General features: G+C 35.7%; 5 protein-coding genes and 1 long non-coding RNA gene across 14 annotated transcripts; 3 read left to right on the top strand and 3 right to left on the bottom strand.

The window, feature by feature from the left end:
* Positions 1-635: 635 nt before the first annotated feature.
* Positions 636-3748, top strand: LOC124303290 (uncharacterized). Its single transcript, XM_046760344.1, has 3 exons — positions 636-862; positions 2752-2883; positions 3437-3748. Exons 1-3 carry the CDS (start codon positions 757-759, stop codon positions 3466-3468), a joined length of 270 nt encoding a protein of 89 aa, XP_046616300.1. The 5' UTR covers positions 636-756; the 3' UTR covers positions 3469-3748.
* Positions 3749-4320: 572 nt separating this feature from the next.
* LOC124303288 (ruvB-like 2) lies at positions 4321-7319 on the bottom strand. The gene is made up of 7 exons (XM_046760334.1): positions 7169-7319; positions 6621-6734; positions 6070-6504; positions 5572-6004; positions 5195-5463; positions 5027-5132; positions 4321-4609 (listed from the first exon to the last, which is right to left on the bottom strand). Exons 1-7 carry the CDS (start codon positions 7172-7174, stop codon positions 4584-4586), a joined length of 1389 nt encoding a protein of 462 aa, XP_046616290.1. The 5' UTR covers positions 7175-7319; the 3' UTR covers positions 4321-4583.
* On the top strand, positions 5401-6434 carry LOC124303291 (uncharacterized). Its single transcript, XR_006907882.1, has 3 exons — positions 5401-5531; positions 5618-5685; positions 6299-6434. It is a non-coding gene; the product is annotated as an uncharacterized LOC124303291 (long non-coding RNA).
* A 100-nt stretch (positions 7320-7419) lies between the features above and the next one.
* Positions 7420-9854, top strand: LOC124303287 (protein penguin). Its single transcript, XM_046760333.1, has 2 exons — positions 7420-7602; positions 7773-9854. The coding sequence occupies exon 2, from the start codon at positions 7794-7796 to the stop codon at positions 9720-9722; it is 1929 nt and encodes a 642-aa protein (XP_046616289.1). The 5' UTR covers positions 7420-7602; positions 7773-7793; the 3' UTR covers positions 9723-9854.
* An 836-nt stretch (positions 9855-10690) lies between these two features.
* LOC124303283 (proteasome adapter and scaffold protein ECM29) lies at positions 10691-19693 on the bottom strand. Of its 2 annotated transcripts, none has more exons than XM_046760324.1 (28): positions 19585-19693; positions 18789-19036; positions 18438-18556; positions 18214-18363; positions 17809-18087; positions 17488-17683; positions 17314-17399; positions 17046-17247; positions 16834-16979; positions 16176-16479; positions 15849-16035; positions 15363-15719; positions 15117-15292; positions 14942-15043; positions 14643-14849; positions 14403-14517; positions 14131-14314; positions 13764-14052; positions 13449-13682; positions 12996-13340; positions 12767-12923; positions 12519-12677; positions 12303-12434; positions 11898-12207; positions 11612-11795; positions 11381-11516; positions 10994-11203; positions 10691-10893 (listed from the first exon to the last, which is right to left on the bottom strand). In XM_046760324.1, exons 1-28 carry the CDS (start codon positions 19607-19609, stop codon positions 10691-10693), a joined length of 5442 nt encoding a protein of 1813 aa, XP_046616280.1. In that variant the 5' UTR covers positions 19610-19693. The 2 variants fall into 2 exon arrangements, with proteins under 2 accessions (XP_046616280.1, XP_046616281.1); XM_046760325.1 differs by lacking the exon at positions 19585-19693 and adding an exon at positions 19141-19159.
* A 110-nt stretch (positions 19694-19803) lies between these two features.
* Positions 19804-22550, bottom strand: LOC124303289 (uncharacterized). Of its 8 annotated transcripts, none has more exons than XM_046760338.1 (6): positions 21447-22550; positions 21204-21335; positions 20609-20751; positions 20394-20467; positions 20141-20255; positions 19804-19957 (listed from the first exon to the last, which is right to left on the bottom strand). In XM_046760338.1, the coding sequence occupies exons 1-6, from the start codon at positions 21658-21660 to the stop codon at positions 19814-19816; spliced, it is 822 nt and encodes a 273-aa protein (XP_046616294.1). In that variant the 5' UTR covers positions 21661-22550; the 3' UTR covers positions 19804-19813. The 8 variants fall into 8 exon arrangements, with proteins under 8 accessions (XP_046616294.1, XP_046616292.1, XP_046616291.1 ...); XM_046760336.1 differs by having other exon boundaries at positions 20394-20499; positions 21212-21335; XM_046760335.1 differs by having other exon boundaries at positions 20394-20751; positions 21447-22222; positions 22287-22550.
* Positions 22551-22695: the final 145 nt, after the last annotated feature.

Genomic DNA, 22695 nt, shown 5'->3' with positions numbered 1-22695 from the left:
AGCTTCTGTGCGGAGGTCTGGAAGAGATATATAGGAACCCATATTGCTAAGCCCTTACCGCGCACCGTAGATTTCCCATGAGCTCCAGATATAACTCTGGTTTCTCTAAACAGGATTCAAAACTTTTTGAATTTTTTTTTCACACTAAAATTGAACTCGCCAAACACCCTGAATCGCGGAGAAACAACGCACCCTGGTTTAAAACAATTCTTTGCGATCAAGAACTTGCGAAAACTGAAATTTATGGCGATTACGTAGTTCGACTATGGTTGGTTTTGAAAAGGCGATAAGTAGAGGCAGAGAAAATTCTGTTCCCATTTTTTTGCTACGTAGAAAAAGATATTGTGTCATTAATATGGAGCCTAATTCTCAGTCAAATATTATCATTCATAAAGTCGAGAAGAATTTTTGTAAAAATATGTTTTTTTTTTAATTTCTTTTTTATTAATGTTCCGCATTTCTTAAGCTATCAATAAATGAAGATGAAATTCAAGAAAACGAGGGATGCGAATAATTGTAAGGCTGTGTTGCCGTGTCTGCGAGTGATTTAGCTCAATATGTCGCGGAATATTGAGAACAGCATACCGCGACCGCGCCAAATGTTATTATTCAACTTTCCCCACTCGGAGCAAATATGTTTTCACCAAACACGCCGGAGTTCTATAAAGATTAGTGACGGTTCGAACCTCGAGACGAGACAACTCCGTTCTTATTTTCTATTGTTAACGCACGTGGTATACATAAAAGCGTATAAAAATGACGGGGAAAGTGATTTTCGTGATGATCCTGTTCTGTGCTGTTGCCCAAAACATGGCGAAACCGACGCTCTATAAACGGAACGATGACAACATCTTCGAACCCGGTAATAATTCATTTACACATCGTCTACGCAATAATGTTTTGAACCAATTCGCAGAATGTTCCGTTCAATTTTCCTCAATCATCGTACAAAAATGGACAAAGAATTTAAGAAAAAAAAAAAAAGAAAAAGCAAAGATAAATAGGAATCTCTATCGTAGAGTATATTAGTTGTTTTTCGGTACAAAGATTCGTGCACTTACCAAAATTCTCTTCCAGCGATAGAAAAAAGATATTCAGAAAAGAATTTATAACTTCAGGTGATATGAATATGGAATAAAATTTAAAGTACACATCATAATCGCGCACTGATCATAGGTCTATAAAAGCTGTTCAAATTGATATCAAAATTAAAAATGATGACAACCTGGTGACAAAATTGACCACATAGAATTAAGTGGCGCGATTTTGCGAGTATAAGTTTGAAAAATCAGCATAGTAAATAATATCAAAGTATCAATAATCGCACGTTCGTTCGAACGAACGATTGTAAAACGAAGAGTTTCATGGTCGTCCTAAATCTACGGCCGAGAAACGTCTGCTTTCGAATCAAATGCCTACTTGGTCAATCTCACGTGGAATATACGGCGTGCAACAGCAGCAGCAACGTGATGTGGAGAAAAAATACTTTCTCCTCAATTGTTGCGCCATTCAAGAGATGCTGAATACAAGCGAACTGAATTTTTACAAATATAAGAATATATTTGCGCGTGTGATAAAAAATTTTAGATTATTTTTCTTGTCTTTCACCGACGGATTTGTGGAAAAAATCTAACACTAAGCTTCTCTCGTTCGTCAGAACCACTGCAGCATATTCACCTGTTATTCAACGTCTCAATTTTGTACGGTTTCTAGGAAGAGGTTGTGACTAATCGTTTACATAAGTCACAAACACATTGCAGCATCCTGTCCAACATTTCGGATTGGCATTTTTGTTTTATTTTCTTTTTTTTTTAAAGTAAGTTGGATCCACAGTCGTGTCTCGCACACTTTAAAATATCGAAGGACAATATCGCGTTCCTAATCGGTCAAAGCTTCACCATCGCTTCAAATAGCTCCGTTTAAGAGCGTACGGCTGTTTAAATACACGAGTAATAGTCGGCAATTAGCATCACACGTGTACAAAACGTTCAGGAGATGAAATTCTTGGTAGTTCTGTTCAACAGGTGAAATAGTGAGAAATAACGAGTGAGACTAACGGGATGGTGACGTCAAACTGCGTGGGTTGTGAATATAGCAAGATCGAATCTCAAGTATACGCGATTATATGCAGGTCTCGCTGTAGACTTTCGCATAAAATCCGACTGGCTTGTTTAATGTTCTCATACAATGCCTGTGCAAGCGTATTTTCCATTGAGAAATTAATATCCCTGATTCGATACTCTGATTGATGTGAAAAAATTTCTCAAAGTGAAGAAATTATCAAAGTTCTTTTCCCGTAGTTTCTACATTGAAAATCGAATATTTACAAAGATTATTCAGGAATTGTGAACAAATTTTTAAGCCTTGTTTTTCTTTTCCCCTTACCCACAGACAGACTTCGTCCAAGTCCTTTGAAAACTTGTCTTTTTTTTTGCCTTCTGAAATTTCTCCGGGAAAAGCTTATTTTTAAAATTTCATAACCATGTTTCAATATAGTGGATAAAGATTTTCAGATTCAATACTTATTCTACTGAATTTTTACTGAACTCCTTCCTAAATCAACGTAGAGTTTACTCCAAACGCGTTTCAAATTTTAATAGAAACTGAGAAAGTAGCAAAAAGTGGGTTTTACACCAGAACTTAGCAAAACAATTTTTTCGACCGTTTAGAATTAAATACGTGCTGCAAACGCACACAGAAAGATACAACAACGTGTTTTTAACATTCTTTGATGTTTTTTTTTTTAAACAGTAATGGTACCAGTATCCTCGACTGTAATCCCATTACCAGAATACAAGGTGGCATACGGTTTTGGATTCATATCAAAGGATAAAAAGGCTCAATCCGCTTTTAAACCGAGCGGATCGATAAAGTTGATTACAGGTAAGTTAAACGACGATTCATTAGTCATATTTGTGAAAGGAATTGGGGATTATAGAATTGCGGTACACCTGGTTTTTTCAAAATGATCCAATAATTCAGTTACGGATAAATCAATAGCACAAACGATGTCACGCGGGTACGATTCGAAGTTTCATGTAAATTTGAGCAGATCGCGTTGATGCCTGTAACCGTCGTGAATGAATTTGTTATTCTAATTTGTCGAAATTTAAATCAATAGAGGGTTGCATCGCTGTGATTCGGTCGAACACTTTTGAGGTACAAAGGTTTAATCGAAATGTAATGCACGATAGATACGCGCTTACCTGGACAAACAAATAATGATATAATAATCAAAATTTCTGCCCATTTTTTCTGTATTAACGTACCATGGACCAAGATTACACCTGCGGAAATGTTTGCAATTATCGAGGATAAGACCAAGATATTAATTAATCATGAAATTATTTTTTGCTACTGCAGATGTTGGCGAGAATATATTGCTGTGAATATTTTATTAATAGTATTTCATATTTTTTGTTTTTTTATTTTTCAGCCAAAAAAACGCAAGACAAGAAAATCGAGTAGTCGTCAAAATTTTTAACATTCTCCGCGCCTACACATGAAGCACCTTTTTAAACGGAGACACGTTTACAACGCTCGAGGAATGGAGGATATCCTACTTCACTTTAGCAATCTAAGATTTAACTTTGAATTTATCGAGAGTACTAATAGTATTCTAACAACCGAAGTTTACGGGAGCAATTTAACTGACATTTACCAAGCTCAAGCCTGCGGTAATAGGATGAAACATTGATTTAACGCAATCAGTCGAGGAAACCTCTCGCACCTTTGTCACGGGAATTTACAAAAATAAGCGTAAGCGTTAGATTAATTTGAAATTAAGTAATCCCAGTTCCAAAAAAAAGTATTGTCCAAACGGAAATAGAATAAATTAAAAACGATCGATTCAGTACTGCAAACCAAAGCTTGAAAAGTTTTACTAGCGTTGGATTAATAATATGATAATAAAATTCTTCTTTTTCATTTGTTTTTGGTGCAATTATGCCTGAATTGACTTCAAGGTTGGGTCTAATCATAGAGGAATAGAAGCTTTACACCAAAAACTAATTTTTCTGTACAAACATTGGTTTTTTCAAATCAATAGCAATTTTATCCGCATAAGTTTTGCAATGAACAAATTAGGTAATAATATTCTGTTGCGCATTTCAAAGATCTATTGGCTACTCTAAACCCATTTCTTTCGTGTAACTGATAAGACTATGTATGTACCTAATAGATTACGAATATAGAAAACTAGAACAAAATGGCGAATATTTGCACAGCCCAATGTTGGTACAGACACTATAACCAGTGCTTTATATTAAAATAATGATAATAATATATACGTATAATCTACGATTATTTAAAAATGCAAGATTATATTTTTTATATTTTTTATTATTTCATAATAAACCGTCGTGTAATTATTTATATACTTGTATGCTCGTACGTGATGATAGCAAAATTTCGCACGCCATATAAAGGTAAATAACACAAAACCAGCGCGGCGAAACGGGGAATTGTACTGGAATTACAAATACCTGTGTTGGTAGATCTATATTTTTTTGTTCAACTCCGAACGTGCGACTTTGTCAACTCCATCAAACTTTAGAAAGAAACTTGATGAATCCAGTCAGTTATTATGCAACTTCCATAGCTTGGTCTTCTGCGCAAGTAGAAAAAAATCATTTCATAACGGCACATACAATATAAACACGGAAATGATCAAATTGGTTCTCATTTCATATTTCAATTTTCTTTCAGTTTGCAAGCATAGGTATGTGGAAGCTCAATCTGATAATAAGTATTCAATATGTGTGTGTGTGTGTGTGTGTGTGTGTGTGTGTGTGTGTGTGTGTGTGTGTGTGTGTGTGTGTGTGTGTGTGTGTGTGTGTGTGTGTGTGTGTGTGTGTGTGTGTGTGTGTGTGTGTGTGTGTGTGTGTGTGTGTGTGTGTGTGTGTGTGGCTGTGTGTGTGTGTGTATCTAAGGACAATAAGTAGTTGTTTACACTCAGAATCAAATATTTCGTGTCTGAATCCATTAATGAATTATTCAAGGTACATCCAATGGTAAGAAAACTTACCCAATTCATTGAACATGAATTCATCTTGGTATTCTTTCAAGAACTGTGAAGATCTATTCTCGTCAAGAAATAGGGAATACACACGTTTCACATCATCAATGTTGACCTGCAACGAACATCAAGTATGTACAAATTGACAAGACGACACTTATAATTTTATTCGCATACCTCAGTGCTTTTGCGCTTTCGACTAACAAGCGACGCAGTGGTGATCAACTGAATAGCGTATCTAAGCGACGTCTCTAAGGCTATTCTGGTCAATACTGTCAAAGCATCGTCCGCCATCTCACAATCCTCCTCCTCGCATCTAATTTTGAGAATTTCTTTAAGATCTTTTTCTTGATATGGACTTGTGGGCACGATGATCATTCGATCCAACAGATCAATTGGTATACCGTGAGGGCTTTTGTAAGTCGTACCTCTAATCCTTGTGATTCCTGTCGGTTATTAAATGCCGTTAATGGAATCACTGGTGGAGTGGAATTATCGATTACATTTTCTTTGGGTAAGAATAAACTGAATCTTAAATAAATATAAAACTCTACCTCTATTAGTGGCCATTATAACGACAGGTGCCATTTCATTCTCAAGGGCTCTATTGAGGAATGAAAAGCACTCGATATCCAGCATGTGTACTTCATCAATGAAGAGAACACCAGGTACGATTTCAGCTTTTCCTTCTTCCCGCCATTCTGCAACCTTTGCATTTATCTGATCCCGTACTTCAGACTTTATTTCCCCCGTGTCTCCGGAAAACAGTGCCAAAAATCCGTGAGTTCTGCTGTTAATAACGTCAACTTCATGCAAAGTAACCGTATGTACCACTTCCTTTCGTTTTTGGAGCTCTCCTTCTGGGCATTGAACAAAACGGGTTTGTGATCCCGTCGCATCGTAGTCCCGAGCTCGTGTGAACGAACGGCCAAGTCTGTTGATTTTTCCAGTGGCTTTATCAATCGTTATAACATCTCCAGCTTGTACCTTTAATGGAAACATTTTTCATTCAAATTTTGTTGATAATTTATAACTGTTTTCACTTTACTTACCTTTTCCTTCATCAGGCTATCAATCATTTTATTGCCCAGATCGTAAATAGTTTCCATCTCGGTTGTTTTCAATGTCAACTTTCCTACTTTAGCGCCAACACCGGTAGCTGGTCTGTCAACTTGAATCTCTACTACCTCCCCTTCGATAATTTCCGTTTCCTCTTTGATTCTCACTCCAATTGATTTTCGTATCGCCTGAGTTAAAGCTTCAGTTTTACCCATTTCTAAGGAATAAATCTCCGAGCCTGCCATTGACGTGAACGGAGTATCTAGACCAAGAGCTTGGGCCATTCCCATCGCAATTGCAGTTTTACCAGTGCCCGGTTGTCCAGCCAACAAAATTGCTCGTCCTGCGATCTTTCCATCCTTGATCATTTCGAGCACAACACCTGCTGCTCTCCGAGCCATGAGCTGACCCACCATACCTTGAGAAACCTGCGAGTAATTCATATTTGTTGTAACGAAATTTGTACATGATATTTTCTGAATTCCGAATTATTGATACAAGGCTAGGATACATTGCAAATATAATATATTATGGTGAATCTTACATTGCGCGGCTCTAAACTGTCATCCAGTCCCAAACCTCGAATGTGAGAATGAGCACCAATGCGCTCGATTCTAGTGATCTCACGAACTTCTTGCACCTTTGCTGCAGCGACGGCCTGGAATAAAGTTTTTTTTGTTACTGAATTTGGTTCTTGGATACCTTTAATGTTGTCTAATCTAAGTCTAAAAAAATAACAACCAACGGATTGTCAGTGGTAAATGTGATTAAATGAATAGTTAGTGTGATCTTCAATTTTTAAAACATGCCGCAGTAAACGATTGCAATAAAATTTAGCATTGAATCACATTGAAATGACGGAAGACTGTGTTGATCGTCGCAAATTTGTAGGTTACCGTTCACGCGTGCCAAACGCCGCATGTCGACACTGCTATATTTTGAAGAAGAAGGTTTTTTGAAAAGACGAATTTACCGAGTAAGCTTCAATCAATAAGCTAGTAGGAAAATGTCAAATTTATCATTCTTTTCGCCGAATTCTATGCGAAAAATAATAATTTAAATGGATAATATCTGTGACGCATTTCCACTTACCGCCATGATTTACAACTCTGTTGACTGTCGTAAAGTTGCCAAGGAAACAGTTTTCTGCATGCGCCACGCATCGCTTTTAGGCTACATTTTCACGGGTAGCAAAACCTTGCGGTAGTATTTAGCGTCATTTTATTGCCGCAGCGCCACGCTGCGACAGAAAGTAACTGACCGTGAAATGTGTCTGCAGCTCAACGCAACTGCTACCTCGTGAATCCTTATACCGAACACTTCGTGGCTATTGGTGGCTATTACCAGATTCAGAAAGCCAAGCAAAGCCAAGTGCACGCCACGTGATCGTACATTGGCGCAATAATTTACACGTTAGCTTAGTGATTCCATGGTGCGGTTTGTTAATTTATAAATATCCGATAATTCACTGACTTTAGTATAACTACTACTGATTTGCTTACGCTGTTCGAAATTGAGTCTGAGAAGTAAGTATTTCCAAAATTTAAACTCAATTTTCATAAATCGGTGTTATCTTTAATAGGTTATGTTTTGCTCGCACGTTGTTCGAAATGTTTGAAATACTTGCAGAAGCATCAGAAAGGTAGAAACAATACGTTACGCTAGATAAATTTTACGTACAATTTTTCTTTTCAAGTTACAGATAAAAATCGTCATCATGAAACGCCGGGAAAAGGAAGCAGTGAGCCTTAAACCGATAATTAAAAAAGCTAAAACGGCTGTCGACCCTACTGCTAAAGTAAATATCATAAAAAGTTCAGCTGCGAAGCTAAAGAAGGTGGACATCTCACAAAAAAATGACGCTTTGGAGAAAAAAGGTAAATTCCAAAAACCAACTGCTGCAAAGAAACCTGCCAAGGCAGACAAGTCACAGAAATTGTTTGACAAGATTAATAATAAGAAGAAAAGACTACAAACTCAGGTTCAACACAAATCTACAAATGGTAGCACAGACACAACTGAGAAACCAGATTGGTTAGAGTTTAAAAAACAGAAGAAAGAACTGCGGGAAAAACGAAGGGAAAAAAGACTGACGAATGCGTATGATGTTACCGTCAAAGCTAAGAAGATTGGTGAAAAATTACGCAGAGCAGATTGTTCTAAAGAAGAGCGTGTAGAGCTCACAACGCAGCTATACGAATTACTCAAGGGACAATTTAGTAAACTTGTCTTCATGCATGACATGGCAAGGATTGTTCAATGGCTTCTCAAGTACTGCACTTCTGAGATAAGAAAAAATGTTACTGATGAATTACAGAAAAGTATTGTTCTAATGTTACAGTCGAAGTATGCCAAGAATTGTGTCAAAACATTGCTGAAGCATGGGACAGATGAAATTCGAGCTATGATAATTGCGGCGTGTAGTGGCAATATAGTTAGGCTAGCAAGCCATTCAGTATCTGCACCAGTACTTGAACTTGCATATTCATCTTGGGCGACCGATGCAGATAAATTATATTTTAAACAAGAATTTTATGGTGATATGTACAAACTAGCCAAGGACAGTCAAATCAAAACACTTGCTGATGTCTATAAGCTTGCAGGAGATATGAAATCTGCAACTCTCTCAGCTGTCAAAGGAAATTTGATAAAAATACTAAATAAGAAACTGATTAATACCTCCCTTGTACATTCTGTGTTGCTTGAATTCTTAAGGAATTGCACCAAAGATGACAGAGATGAAATGATCACTATGGTCCGAAGTTTGATTGCAGAATTATCTCAGACAAAGGATGGTGCTAAGTCTGCAATGATTTGTTTGTGGCATGGTACAAAGAAAGACAGAAAACTTGCGATGAAGGCATTGAAAGATCAAGTCAAGAATGTGGCGACAAATGAGCATGGTCATATGGTGTTATTAGCTTTGTTTGACTGCATTGACGACACAGTTCTCGTGAAGAAAATGATATTGACAGAATTGCTGAATGATCTGACAGAAATTGCGTCAAATGAATATGGCAGATGCGTAATTCTATATCTTGTTGCTAGAAGGGATTCACATTATTTTCACCCGAAAGTAATCGAACAACTTAAAAAAGGTGATGCCAATGAAACTAGTAAAAAGCCACCAGAAATACGAGCAAAAGAGCTATTGGACGCAGTAATTGATAAGTTGTTAGAAACTGTTACTACAGAAGTATCGACATGGCTATCAAATAGTTCGATATCAATGGTTACGTTGGCAATATTGAAAGCAGGGGATGGAGAGAAGCTCAAAAATGCTCATGAAACTATTAGAGATTATATAACAGATCCAGAATCAGTAATAATGGAAAATGAAAAGGAACAGAAGGTAATTGAATCTTCCGGGCTTCACATGATGCTGAAAAAATTGATACAGAATGATAAAATACTTATTGAAAACAAGAAGTCTACCTTCGGAGAGGTATTAATTGACAAATTAAACCCAGAAGTAATGAAACAATGGATTGAATTCAACAGAGGCTGTTTTCTACTCATAACATTGATAGAAAATAGTGGTGAGACCACAGCCAACATTGTATTAACTAAACTGAAACCTCTACAAAAATCTTTAAAATCTAAAAAAACACCAGGAGCATCTATATTATTAAAAAAACTCAAGTAATGCCTCTGTGTTGAGAGCATCAAATGTGTGTTTCAAAAAATGTACATTATTTTGTTTTAGTTGTTTATTTCAAATCTACTATTTGCAATGATGTAAGCAACATTAGATCTTATAAATATAATGTTTGATTCACATTGTTTTTTTATTTTTTATTTATTACAGACATCGTTTAACATGAAACTCGATTCGAAATTGATTTATTAAATATTTTCTGCAATATAAATAAGTAGGCTAAGTTACATAATTCTTTTCTAAGGGTAACCATGACGCATAACTCATTAAATGTGAATTCATCGTCGTTATACGATACCATTCTATCAAGTTCACTAAAAATTAGCTAAAAATTGATTAAACTTTAGCTATAAAAACTGGCTTGAATGTTAGAGCAGGGCAACAGAATTAGCATAATGAAATTTAGAGGAATTATTCGAAAATTAGCTAAACAAATAAGAGTTTAAATTTTCAGTTTTGTTTTGATTTCACCATGTTAATATTGTATAATTATACGAATAGGCATATCTTAATACCAGTTTACAATACATATAAGTAAATATATTTAAAACTTCAATTCCTATCTGATGTTTCTAAACCGTAGCAAAATTTAATACCTTTTTCAGTTGAAAAAAAATATTACTAAGTTCACTAGCGACAAGATGGGAATCTCAACGAGTTTGGAGATATCTGCACACGCTCATAGAGCTAAGTCTATTAAACATCATTAACAAAATTAAACTAGATTTCATTATAAAAACATTCCACAAATAGATATTCGAATGATAATCAAATAAATACTCGAGTTATCTTTAAACTTCAAATAAACTTTTCCAAAGATTGTTTGACTAATTGTAAAACTACAAGTGCGATTCCTACGATCTTCACTGAGTTTTAGTCTTCGAGCCCCAAGTTACTGATGAATGAACTAACGTTTCGACAATTCCCTCGAATTAATAATTACAATTGCGAATTGCTTAGATTTTCATAATATCCTTAATATCTACTACCCTAGAACGAATTTCTGGTTGATTGTCCTTGGCTAGTTCCGGAAGAAGCTCTTTGAACAAGCTAATCAACTTATCCAGTTCTGTAATGTTGTTTGTTTCACGCAGTTTTCGAGAAACAGTGAAAATTATGTTGAGTGCTTCCTTTCGTATTCTTGTGTACTTGGATATACCTGAAATTTATCAAAATTATACGTCCACTCGTACATCAGTTATCTCAGGTTCTTATGCAATATCAAGTTGTTGATTTTTTTAAGTCCTCGTAGTTATTACCTAAGGAATTCCTCAAAATTTTGTTGACAGTATCACAGATTGAAACCAGTTTCAGTTTGTCTTCGGAGCTAGTATTGTTGCTACTAATTTTAATCAACATCAGCTTATCAACAAAAAGACTCAGTGCACCTAAGATTGCTGCTTGTACCGGTCTAGTACTGTTTGGAAGTGTCTCGTAGCAGTGTGTTACAAATTGAATACAGTATTTATCTGAAATCATTGAACGGTGATTCAAATTTCTTGATATTTTAAAAAGTGCATGTTATGCATGCATGTATATAACATGGTAAAATAGACTTAATTAAATGACAATAATCAAATATGCTGCTTAAAACAGAAAGGCATATTGAAATTCATGTCTTTGGGTGATCATTTTCCAAGCGGTACCTTGTGTTTCCTTGTTTGAAGGCCAAGCTTTTCCAAGTGTTTCATAAACTGTTTCTTGTAACTTCATATACAACTCTCTTTTCTTACAGTTTTCTTGAGCTGAATTATCCTCATCTTCATCGGGTTTATTCGCTAGCTGCAAGCAAAAAAGACAGTCATCGAAACTTTGACATTAGGCCTTCAATATAAAATCTACAAGTATTAAACCTCTTTTTAAATTATACATCACACCTTTGAAAGAATTTCTTGGGCAATATCATACACTTGTGTAAATCGGTCTATATCCAGCTCATGTAGTACATCAGAAAATGCTTTGAGGGCATATCGACGGTATTTCGGTGCTTCCTTTTTACTCTCTTTATATAACGCATTCAATGCTGATTCCACAAGCTCATGATTTTTTTCTATCGCCTCTCTACACGATAATGAAAACATGTAATATGAAATTTGTTTTTGAACAAAAAAATCAATGTAAAATAAGAAATTGTATTTAACGCAAAATTTTTCTTACACCTACCTGCTGTTGCACATTAAAGTTGCGAGCGCATTTAGAAGTCGTTCTTTGCCATTCCATGTTCTTCCTTGTAAACCGTTCGTCAAAATTTTTAGAAGGTTATTTCTCGCATCTGCTTCTATGCCAGCACCTAATTTTGACGCAACTGTAGCAACGGCATTTGCAGCCTGTGCCTTAGTCGTCCAAGATGCTGATTCCAAAGCAGTATTCAAAGTATTAATTATTACAGTCAAGTTCTGTCTGATCCTGGTTTCGGTACCAGGCGCTATTTCGCCCCACAAATCTGCCCATAATTCGACAGTGTTTTCAGTCTCTGAAATTGAAGAGTTAATATAATTCCATGCTAAGAAAGTGGTAATGTGGTGAATTTTCATTGTGCATTTATTTATCCACTGATTGTATACGGACCTGGAGTCTTTTCAGCGTGCATAGCAAAAAACGTAAGAGGTATAACAGTGTCAGAATAATTTTGGAGAATCTCCTGATTGTGGTTATTTATAGATTGCAATGTTTGCCCAATCGCTAATCTAATCGCGTCATCTGTAAAATGTTTCATAACATAAAAATTTCTTTTCTAATAAATTGCCTCAAAACTATAAATTATGATTGATATTTAGACTGTACCTTCTCGCACCATGTACCAAGTATTCAACATTCTGAATAGTTTTTCTAAACTTGAATCTTTCGCCGATCCAACAACATGCCCGATAGTAATTGCATTACTTCTTCTTACAGCTGTATTCCGATCTGATAAACCGTTAGCCAGAGCAGCCAAAATCTTACCTACATTTGAACGATGTTTGTCAATATAATAAAATTTGGCCGGGTCAAGGTATAAGAATGAATTTTTACTCATAGATTATCTTACTAACCGGCATAGGGTTGTAATTCCTGCTTCAAGTGACTACAAAGAAGTATCAAGAAATACGAGCATGCCACTTTCGTACCAAGTCCTATGCTTGTTTTGAGTAACTCTATTACTTTTGGCATTAGCTCTTTCAGAATGGGAGCATCAATGTATTGGACACACTAAAAAAAATCCCAGAATATTTAGTAAAGGGTTTCCAAGGAATTATTTCCAAACCAAAGTACTTGTTTCACCTTTGTCATAGTTTCAGTTGTGTAGTGACTCTTTGCAGCATTAGCTCTGACGCTGTCGATCACTTCCTGTGCTTCCGAGTTAGCACCATATGCAGTACTTAGTTGTGTGACCTTAGGACTTTCCATTTCGCCTGTTGCAGTTAAAAGGGCTGGTATCAAACTTTCTAGTGAAGGTTTTAGTAGCTTCCCAGCTGCCGTAACAAGCTGCGATATGGTCTGTAGCGATATCGCTCTAACTGAACTGGCAGCATTAATAATACCAATATTTATCAGTACTGGTAACACTGCTTGAAGTACCTCTTCTCCTGACTTGCCGTACGAAGCATCGCAATTTCTTACAGTTACCTAAAATCAGATAATTGAATAGCTATTGAATGTGATTCATTGCTGCACTGATATATTTTACTCTTAATCCTTTATAAAAATATCTTCATATACATCGATCAGTTTTACCTTGCTGAGAATTTTGGTTGTATTTGTTGCTGCCAGTCTGGTTCCCTCGTGGACATCATCCATAACTCGGAACAGTTGTTTCCATAATTCAGATCCACAATCTGCTAACTTTATCGGCGCATTGGATCTCAACAGATCTGCCAGTGCAAGACAGCAGCTAATTCTTACTCTCCACAAGTCATTTGTCAAGTTGACTTGTATATCTTCTAGTATTTCTTTGTGATATAACTCGACCTGTTGCAGAACAAATGAAAAAATGAAATCGCGTTGGACAACTTGATATATTTGGAGTCAACAAGAAGTCGCTCAACTCACAGCTTTATGGGTGGAAGGTACAATTGCATGCCAAATACTGGCCATACTTTGCTGAATCTTGGGAGTCGGATCAAATTGGTATCTGTACAATCTTGGTACAATTTTTGGCAAATATTTATTTAATTCGTCACTAGCTAGTGTTGCGATAGCTGAAAATCCGAATGCTGCACCTTTTTTTGATGTCCAAACTGCGTTATCATTAGCCAAATGCATGAATCGGTAAACTAGTTCAGGCTGGTTCAAGTCTGAAGCAAGAGAGCAAATCTCGCGATATGTTGAGATGTTTCCTCTGTACACATGCAAGAATAGGTTATTATAAAATGTTCCTCAATCATTTTTTTAAGATCAAAATAAAACAGTAATTTACCCAGTTGGACTTTTCCCAAGAACTCCTTCTTCAAATAATTTCGTGTCATTGGTAACTTGAGTCACAGTTTTTCGACCCTGCATCAATTGTTCCAGCAAATTAGACACCAATACTTTACGCTCGCTTTCTTTGCTACTATCATATACCAGACCAAGACCCTTTGACGCGATGTCTTGTACAATGTCTGACGAAAATGCAAAATACAGAAAACACAGATGAAATCAGATAATGATTATGTTTTTGTTATTAGTACTTCACCATCAATGACCTACCATTGTTCTCGGACAGAAAATCCATAAATGCATTCTGAATCGTTTGTAGTCTTTCCACAACCGGTGCTCTTTCAGCATTATGTTTAAGTAGAGCCAATAGCCAGATACATACAGCCTGGTAAAATTTCAATTAAATTCATTCAGATTTACATAAAATCAGATCGTACATAATCTTCAGTAAGGTGTCATTCAAATTGACCTATATTTACAAGTTATTTCATTGAGATCTGAAGTACACACCTGTCTGGAGTTAGGATGTGGACTGTGAGCTAATTTGAATAACTCTTCTAATAACCATGCAAGCAACTCATCGCTTTCTTTGGTGAAAGAAACTTTATGTTGACTGGGAAGCATGTTCCAAGCATCTCTTGCATCGGGCGAAGCCTGACCCTGAACACAACAAACCAGAGATTCTCCTACCGTCAAGTGAACTTCGACGTCCTTAGTCTGTTAATATGGGAAACACAAAACTTGTCAGTTTAAGTTGTTGGCTTCGCAATACAGTGAAAAATTGTTTCTGTCATACGAATTATACTTGCCTCCTTTGCCATATCCACAAATTTTTGGACAATTGATTTTGTGTGTGCAAATTCTTCACCAATGCACAAAAAACCCAAAGAAAGAGCTGCTTTCTCCTTCACCTACAGTAATATTGAATTGAAAAAAACGATAAAATAACGAATCCCACGAATGAAATTTGATTGCATCACAAACCTTTGAAGACATTTTTACATTGTTTAAAATCCCAAACAATTTAGTGACTAAAGCTGCTTTATTTGGCTCTTCTCCATCTTCTGCAGGGATTGGTAGGGATGTGGTTTTGCCTAGCAAACCTATACCTTCGCTAGCTGCTCCAACAAGCATAGCATTATTGTCGCTCAAAAATGTATCTAGAAATCGTGACAAACAGTATTATGAGTGTATCACTTTATTTGATACCAAAGAAAAAATTCTACTCACAAATTAGTTTGGTAGCATTGATGTAGCTGTTCCAATTACATAGTTCATTTTTATTTTCACTTCTGCGCAACATCAATTTTCTCTCCATCATATGAGACAATGCTAGTATTGCACCATGCTGAGTTTCCAGCATCTTGTTTCGTGTAGCACCAATGATCTCTGCTAGTTGCTTTTCAAATTCTCCACTAGGAATATGAGCCGCCACAACACCATAAATTTTTGCACCTAATTCCCTGATATCTTCTTTTGTTGAAGTCAGTAAATTTCTCAACCATGGTAGCTTACTTTCATAACGCGATGTCGTTTCAACTGGAATTGTTCCAACTACCTCTAAAAATGCAGTCAATGGAACAAGGTCTGAAAAATATGTTATCATAATTTCCACACCACTGTAAGGCGTCCTTCTGAGTATCCGTTAGGAACATAATCCAAATTTTATAACACTCGACGGACATACTAGAATTTTTAATTTCTAGATTGTATTACCTGCATTTACTTGGCTGAGGAGTAAAATAATATCAAGATAGTTGTTAAGAGGCTCTGGTCTTGAATGGAATAATTTCTTCAAATATGATCCAATCAAAGGGCTGTACTCAGATGGATGTTGAATGGGCTCATTGTATGATGGAACTTTAGCACATTTTGCCAGACACAGGCGTAAGTACGTAATAATCTAAAAGACAAAATTGCTATAATTTGTTGTCAATTAGGATGTGATTCAATACTGACGAAAACAAATTTTAACTCTCCAATTACTGGTCGAGGTAGTTAATAAAATTGCGCATCATATTATTAAAACGAACTCTGCGATACCTCAGTAAATGTGGTGACATTGTAGGGTAAAGTTTTACTTCCGATATTAACTGTACCAGTGGAACTGCTAAGTCTTGCTTGCATTTTAGCATATATGTATGTTACGAGCTTTGAGAAATCTGGCAAAAACACTTTCTTTGCAAAGTCTTTGTCTCGTTCATTTTTATGGGAAGTACCATACAATGCTTTTGTAGCTTCCGCAGTAACTTCTTCCTTGGTATCACCAGTTGCTAATAGTAAAAGATAACGTGACTGGGCATCGTCTGGTGGAAACACTGTTGCTGCATAATGTACAGCAACATATCTACAAAAATAATGAACATTATTGTTTTGCTGTATAATGTACAGCAACAAATCTACAAAAGTAATGAACATTATTGTTATCATAAATCTATACTTACATGTCAATTATTTGTAATCATAATCTACCTGATTTCACAATTTCAACCTTCAAAATACATGTTTTTAATTGTGTTCAATGCTTTTACACATAAAATAATTCAATATGTGCACAAAGAATTCAAATGTAGCTACAAACGCATCACCTGAATAGTGTATTCTACTTTCTTTGACCGTGTAGCGTACAAATCTCTTATACACTGACTCGAATTAAACTGCTCAGAATGATCACATTGTTTACAATACGGAAAACGCTCACCTGACACTAGATTCAGATGACTCAATATGAATTGATAGCAAAGCATTCATCATAGCTATGGTGTTCTCTTCGTCTTTTTGAAGCACATAGGCTGGTGTCATGCTAAGAAGAGCATCTCTTATGGATTGTCTCAACTCGGTGCCGGTCTAAAACAATTACTTTGATGCATATGGGAAAACAGTTTCATACACAAGGAGCAGTGTATTACTCACCGCTGCCAAAGTATCAAAGAAATGTTGCAGCATATTCAAGTCTTTATTTACAAGACCTGGAGAGTTATTTGGTATCCTATGGCCAAGCTGTCCTATGACTGTATAAGCCATTGGTTTGTGAAGTGGATCCCCTTCGGATATTAATTTTCTCATTCCATTTAGAAGCACGCCAGATACCCGTGTTAGTTGGGCCAGATTACATCTGGAATAATGTGTAAATTGTATCAACGTTAAATAAGTTCCTTTCGGAGTATATGAGTTAACTTACTGTTGAACAATATTTGACGTAAACAGTAGAGCTAATGATTTTAGCTTTGAATTCGTATTGCTTCCGTAAAGTGAGTCAAACACAACCTGAAAATTAGACCATTACTTAGTCAACAATCATCAAGGAATGCAGTACCACTATGTGTACATTTTGATTGTAGTATTGAAAACTTACTTGAATGCAAGGTGGGATGATGAAGCCTGCTCTTGTCACTCGACAAAGGTAGTGTAGCAACTTTAGTCGAATTCTTGTACTAGCCGGAAGTCTCTTCATTTCTGGCTTGACTTCTTTCTGCGTTGCTAGAGCATCGGTACCCAAAAACAAGGTATACAATGGTGCAGCTAACTGCATTGAGCCCCAATCCAAGGTGCTAAAAATAGCGGGATGAAGTTAAAAATTCTCGATTAGCATTTTCTCAATGATTCATCAAAATTGCCAGGTCTAACATACTTGGCTTGAGTGCCAATATATAAGAAGCAATCTTAGTTCTCTTACCCAACTATTTTTTTTAACTCAAGATCAGCCATGTTTGCAACACTAAACCTTGTATCGGCTGCAGCAACAATTAAATGTATAAGAATATCAGCATCTGCAAAAAATCCTCCAGCAAGGAATTTGACTATTCCTAATTTGGTTTGCTCGAGTTGTTCTGCTGTGGGCGGGCTTTCACCTATTACCCTCTTAAATGCATATTCACTCAAACCAGCTGGTACTGGAAATTGGGACCAATTGATGGGCTGGCCTGGCTGTTGGTTTTCTGTTTGTCCCACTGACCTGTTAACATGTGATAAATTATTATTAGTAAATAGTAATCAATAGCCATCTATTAAAAGCCTAAAATATTACCTTTTTTGATTTACTGCAGTAAAAGTAAGCAGGTAATTGCCCTATTTGACTTACCCATATGGGAGTAATAGCATGTCTAGCATAAAATTTACAAGTTGTTTCGCAACATAGGGCTTGTCTTGAAGTCCAAGCAGAGAAGCCCTCTTGTCACTGTCCATTGGAATATTTATATAACCCAATGCTGGCATGATAATCAACATCAAACTGTGGAATTGAATATGTTATTGAAATGGTACGTTATTTTATTTTTTGAATACTAGAGAATGGCTAAATCTCACCTATCTTGATGAGATAATGGCTTCCCTTCGATAGCATTCAATACACTTGGTATCAATTCACCCTGTTTACCAATTTCCATCCTTGGGTATCCCAATTTAATATAAATTATAGTGAAGTTCTGAAAGAAAAAGTAAGTTAATTTTCTTTATTCTAAGCTTCACAGTTAATTGTTTTACAAGGTTGTTATTACTTGAAAATTTTTGTGAAGCAACAATTAATGTAGGCATCGCAATAAGTTAATCTATTTCTTAATTATTGTCAAGTATTAACGAATTCTTTAACCGTCATATATTAATATCTATTAAAGATGTTTTATCATCAGAGAATTGATGAGCTCAATCTTTACATACGATAACGAAGGAGCTTGCAGCAGGGTCTTGATACTGTAATAAGAGTGCTTCAACGGGAAGTTGGACCAGAGGTCGGCTCTTCAATCTCCGATTAATATGAATCAAGAGTTCCATGACTTTTTTACGAACTCCTTCTTGAGTACTGGATAGCTTGAGTAGCACAGGAGGGAGAAACTTGCATACAGATGCTTGTAGCTGTTCGTCCGTGTCAGCTGATCCCAAACGGAGGAACACCCGCTCCAACAAAACTATTGAATTACAATAAGTAAAAAGTTATCATTTGGAGAAAGTTCATAACAAAGGTATTAGAAATGCGGAAATTGGAAGTAAATCGCTTTATGAGATTACTAACACTAGAAATAATTTGTTGGTATTTGTTAGAGTAATTTGTCAACTCTCTATCAAACTTCAGAGAGAAGCATTGATGAGGTGTTACTTGTGATTTTTGGAATTGATACATTTGATGGGTGTTATTTTTTTCAAGTTTTCTTATTCGCATAATTATCAGGCGACGAGAATTTGGAAAGAGAATTGAGAATTTATTGTATGACGTTGAGAATTCGAATTTGAACGCAGCCTTTGTTAAAAAACTAAGGGCGTGAAGTTGCCTTTTTACATGGCGGCGTGACATTTGACTTTTTCTTTAGTAAGCAATAAATGAGACGTTGAGTCTGATTTTTGCTATATCAGATTATTAAGTCTATAGCGTAATTATTAATTAACGAAATGATAAGCGGCACAACATGATTATTTGATTCTATACAGTATAAAATAAACTTTTTCCCAAGCAACTTACTCAGCTCGTCTGTGGCCGCTGCCATTTTGGAACCGTGTGTGTATGGTCAAGAAAACGAATGACATGTCAAGATTTTGGTATCGAGAAACTTACTTCGTCGGTACTCCGTTGATTATTAATTAGTAAACTCAATGTCATATTTGAAAAATGTGTATAAATTATTATTTATACGTAGATACATACAGATCTAAGTACAGTAAAAATGTACAGGCATATAAAATGTATGGAATTAGTAATATAATAGCTTCGTCATCCAGGTCAATATATGATTCAGGTTATGAACGAAACACCTCGCAATAGTTCCTTTCGAGAAAACACTTTCGGGCATCGGATTTGGTATTGTTGGATTTTTTCGGACTTCCGGACAGTGGGTCTGAAACATATTTCCAGATCTAATGAATATAAAGATTTGGTTTAACCGGCGTATAGCTGTTGTCATTGCTTTCTTTTCAAATTTCATTCAAACGCGGAATATATCTTTGTCAACACATTTAAAGAAAATCGATTTCAACGGTCTACCGAATACAAAAATGATTCAATAACAAGCATTGCTTACATCAATGATCCCGTTTATCACTCTGACAACTAACTCTTTCATTATTTTCGCTGCCTTTATTCCACAGAGCATCGCACTCTTCGTGTAATAGCAGTCTGCTATTGACTTGTATTCACTGCAAGGCAAAATAATCAATAGGTAATTGATCAAAGATGTGACTAATCGTGATTTGCAAACTTCTTTTCAATTAAACTTTTCCTTTTCTATGTCTACATCTCATGTTCTGAATATTATTTGCTGTTCAATTTCATACTTGCATAGTTCATTATGGGCCATATTCTCAGTCCAATCAGCTGGGCCTGCGCAATCTATATATTCAGTGTGTAGCTCATGAAAACATGAAAGATATTTCTGATAGCCTGTCAAAATAGTACGCTTATTGCATATAAAAATGCAATGAATTACACGGGATACATAGCAAACTTGAAAAAAGGAACATTCACACATATTATAGCTTAGAAATCTTACTTTTCTGATAAGAGCACTCCACGCAAAGTTTAGTGCTAAGAACGCGGAGCCCTGCAATGAGTTGCATGTAAAGATGATCTTGAGGCAAGGGTGTGCATGTCTGCAGAAATATGTCAATTGAATCCAAATTACCAGCAATTCGTCTATATTTTTAAAGACAGAAAAATTTTATTTATTTGCTGAGTTTTGTAAAAGGATTTGAAAAGATAAAACACCTGGACGTGCATACATAATGAAGAAACATTGCTGAGCTTAGCTTGGTATTGATTTACTTGCACTCATATTGAGGAGTCTAAAAGAATTGATGTTATTGCACTTTGTCTGAAACTTCAGGAGCTCTTTTTTCAACTGTGAAAATAAACCTCAAGTCTAGACCCTTAAACATTTCCCTGATACGTTTTGAAAAATTTCTTGTGTTCTCTTTTTCATCTTGTCTTTTGCTATGAATCTTTTTTAATTCTACTCATCTATAATGTTTAGTTCCATCTATTCTAAACAATTTCTCAAAACTGTTTGAATTAATAGATTTGATAACTTCTTCCTTGAACCAATATTAATCAGTATGTTAACCTGTCATGTATGGAAAGTTATATACCTACAAACCTACAAAGATGATCGAGATCTTTATACGATGCTATAAGGAGTAGACTTTCTGGGTTTGTAACTTGTAGTTCAGCTAAGTAGGTCATCAGTTGATTTTCATCACACTTCAGGGCTTCGCGAGTAACTAGAATATTGGTCAATAAGAAAATAGAAGAAAAGTAAATTGAAGTGGATAATGCCACATGCGAATTGGAGCCTTAAAACAAAAGTGTGATCCGAAACTTAATGAATTTACTTTTCTTAGATACAGTGTTTGCCTTGATGGGTAATCGGTCATCGTTATTCTCATACTTGACACCAATAAATGAACCATAGTCATCATCGTATGGATTATCTTCATTACTATAATCGATTTCATCTTGACAAGTTGTCATCATCAGAACCATTGCGATTACCAGAAATAGCGTCAAAATTTTCAACGCATATTTATGTAAAATATCAAGTTCCATCTAACACTTTGGTACACTTACATCGATTTCTCTCAATCCTGAGTTTTTATTTGACAACGTGTGGTGATCAGTTTAAGAGAATCAAGTATTACCGCCATTGCCACAGTTCAAAAGATACATCTGAAGTTGTCCGATAGAAATCGTCCAATTCACTTGTCGTTCAAGCGCAGCCTGTCGTCTGCTAGTCGTAAGAATTTAAAAATGGACGAATGGCCTAATTTCATGACCTTCAGCCGCGTAAATAGAGGTCAAATTTGAAATAATATTCCGCATAGTATCGTCCAAATTACATATTGTACAACCAGTCACTCCGCTTTGGAGTGATTTTTCGAATTTCAAGCTAGTTTAAGGGCTAGTGATACTTACCAAACAGTTCCTGTAAACCGGTACGTGTATAAGAACGTCAAAACTGTAATCGTATGTTTTCATAATTTACCTATGGAGACACGTTGTAAAATCATACTTGTTACCTCCTTTATTATTTCGCTGGTTTCTATATGTTTTTCTTGATGCATAACGATCTAGATTGCAATCCTTGAAATTGCTCTTGCATGTTTCTTTCCTATAAAAATTTGGCAATTACACTAAACTTGTTTACAAGGTTAATTCCAGATTAGACATAATACCTGAAGTAAGAATAGAACCGTTTGTTGCCACATTGGTTGTGTTGCCGTTGTGGTTACCAGTCTTCTTGGATAGTTTACAGGATTATACTCAAAATACATTTAAAGCTGTCAACAATGATGCGATAAATATTTGATTTCTGGAATTGTCTAAACTTAAGTTAACTTCCAAACTACGTTGATGCTAACTTTGATTTATCACGATAACTGTCATAAAAGAACTGGTTATACTGATATATACTTTACTAAATTCTTACAAAGGTACAAATATTTAATTTCGCTGGTATATTCATTGTTAGAAATCTTACTATACATAGTATAAAAAATTAATGCATACATAATTTACAAAAATAATATATGATATGCCTATCTAGTTGTCCACATTAATTTCGTACACTATCAATGAAGGAAT

This window comes from Neodiprion virginianus, chromosome 4, assembly GCF_021901495.1.
Source record: "Neodiprion virginianus isolate iyNeoVirg1 chromosome 4, iyNeoVirg1.1, whole genome shotgun sequence".
Lineage (NCBI taxonomy): Eukaryota > Metazoa > Arthropoda > Insecta > Hymenoptera > Diprionidae > Neodiprion > Neodiprion virginianus.
Note: the sequence above shows the minus strand (reverse complement) of the source record. Positions and strands in the feature narration are given on the sequence as shown.

Bases quoted from the DNA above. Each gene is read 5' to 3' on its own strand.
- LOC124303290 (XM_046760344.1), top strand. From the start codon at position 757: ATGACGGGGAAAGTGATTTTCGTGATGATCCTGTTCTGTGCTGTTGCC. The intron at 863-2,751 runs GTAATAATTCAT...TTTTTTAAACAG, and splicing joins TGACAACATCTTCGAACCCG to TAATGGTACCAGTATCCTCG. The intron at 2,884-3,436 runs GTAAGTTAAACG...TTTATTTTTCAG, and splicing joins ATCGATAAAGTTGATTACAG to CCAAAAAAACGCAAGACAAG.
- LOC124303289 (XM_046760335.1), bottom strand. From the start codon at position 21,660: ATGGAACTTGATATTTTACATAAATATGCGTTGAAAATTTTGACGCTA. The intron at 21,336-21,446 runs GTAAATTCATTA...CCAATATTCTAG, and splicing joins AAACACTGTATCTAAGAAAA to TTACTCGCGAAGCCCTGAAG. The intron at 19,958-20,140 runs GTAAGCAATGCT...AATATGTTTCAG, and splicing joins TGATAAACGGGATCATTGAT to ACCCACTGTCCGGAAGTCCG.
- LOC124303283 (XM_046760324.1), bottom strand. From the start codon at position 19,609: ATGGCAGCGGCCACAGACGAGCTGA. The intron at 14,850-14,941 runs GCAAGTATAATT...CCATATTAACAG, and splicing joins TTGTGGATATGGCAAAGGAG to ACTAAGGACGTCGAAGTTCA. The intron at 14,315-14,402 runs GTAGGTCATTGA...CATTTTCGTCAG, and splicing joins TTTTCTGTCCGAGAACAATG to ACATTGTACAAGACATCGCG.
- LOC124303288 (XM_046760334.1), bottom strand. The intron at 5,464-5,571 runs GTAGAGTTTTAT...AATAACCGACAG, and splicing joins TATAATGGCCACTAATAGAG to GAATCACAAGGATTAGAGGT. The intron at 4,610-5,026 runs GTAAGTTTTCTT...CTACTTGCGCAG, and splicing joins ATTCATGTTCAATGAATTGG to AAGACCAAGCTATGGAAGTT.
- LOC124303287 (XM_046760333.1), top strand. From the start codon at position 7,794: ATGAAACGCCGGGAAAAGGAAGCAGTGAGCCTTAAACCGATAATTAAA.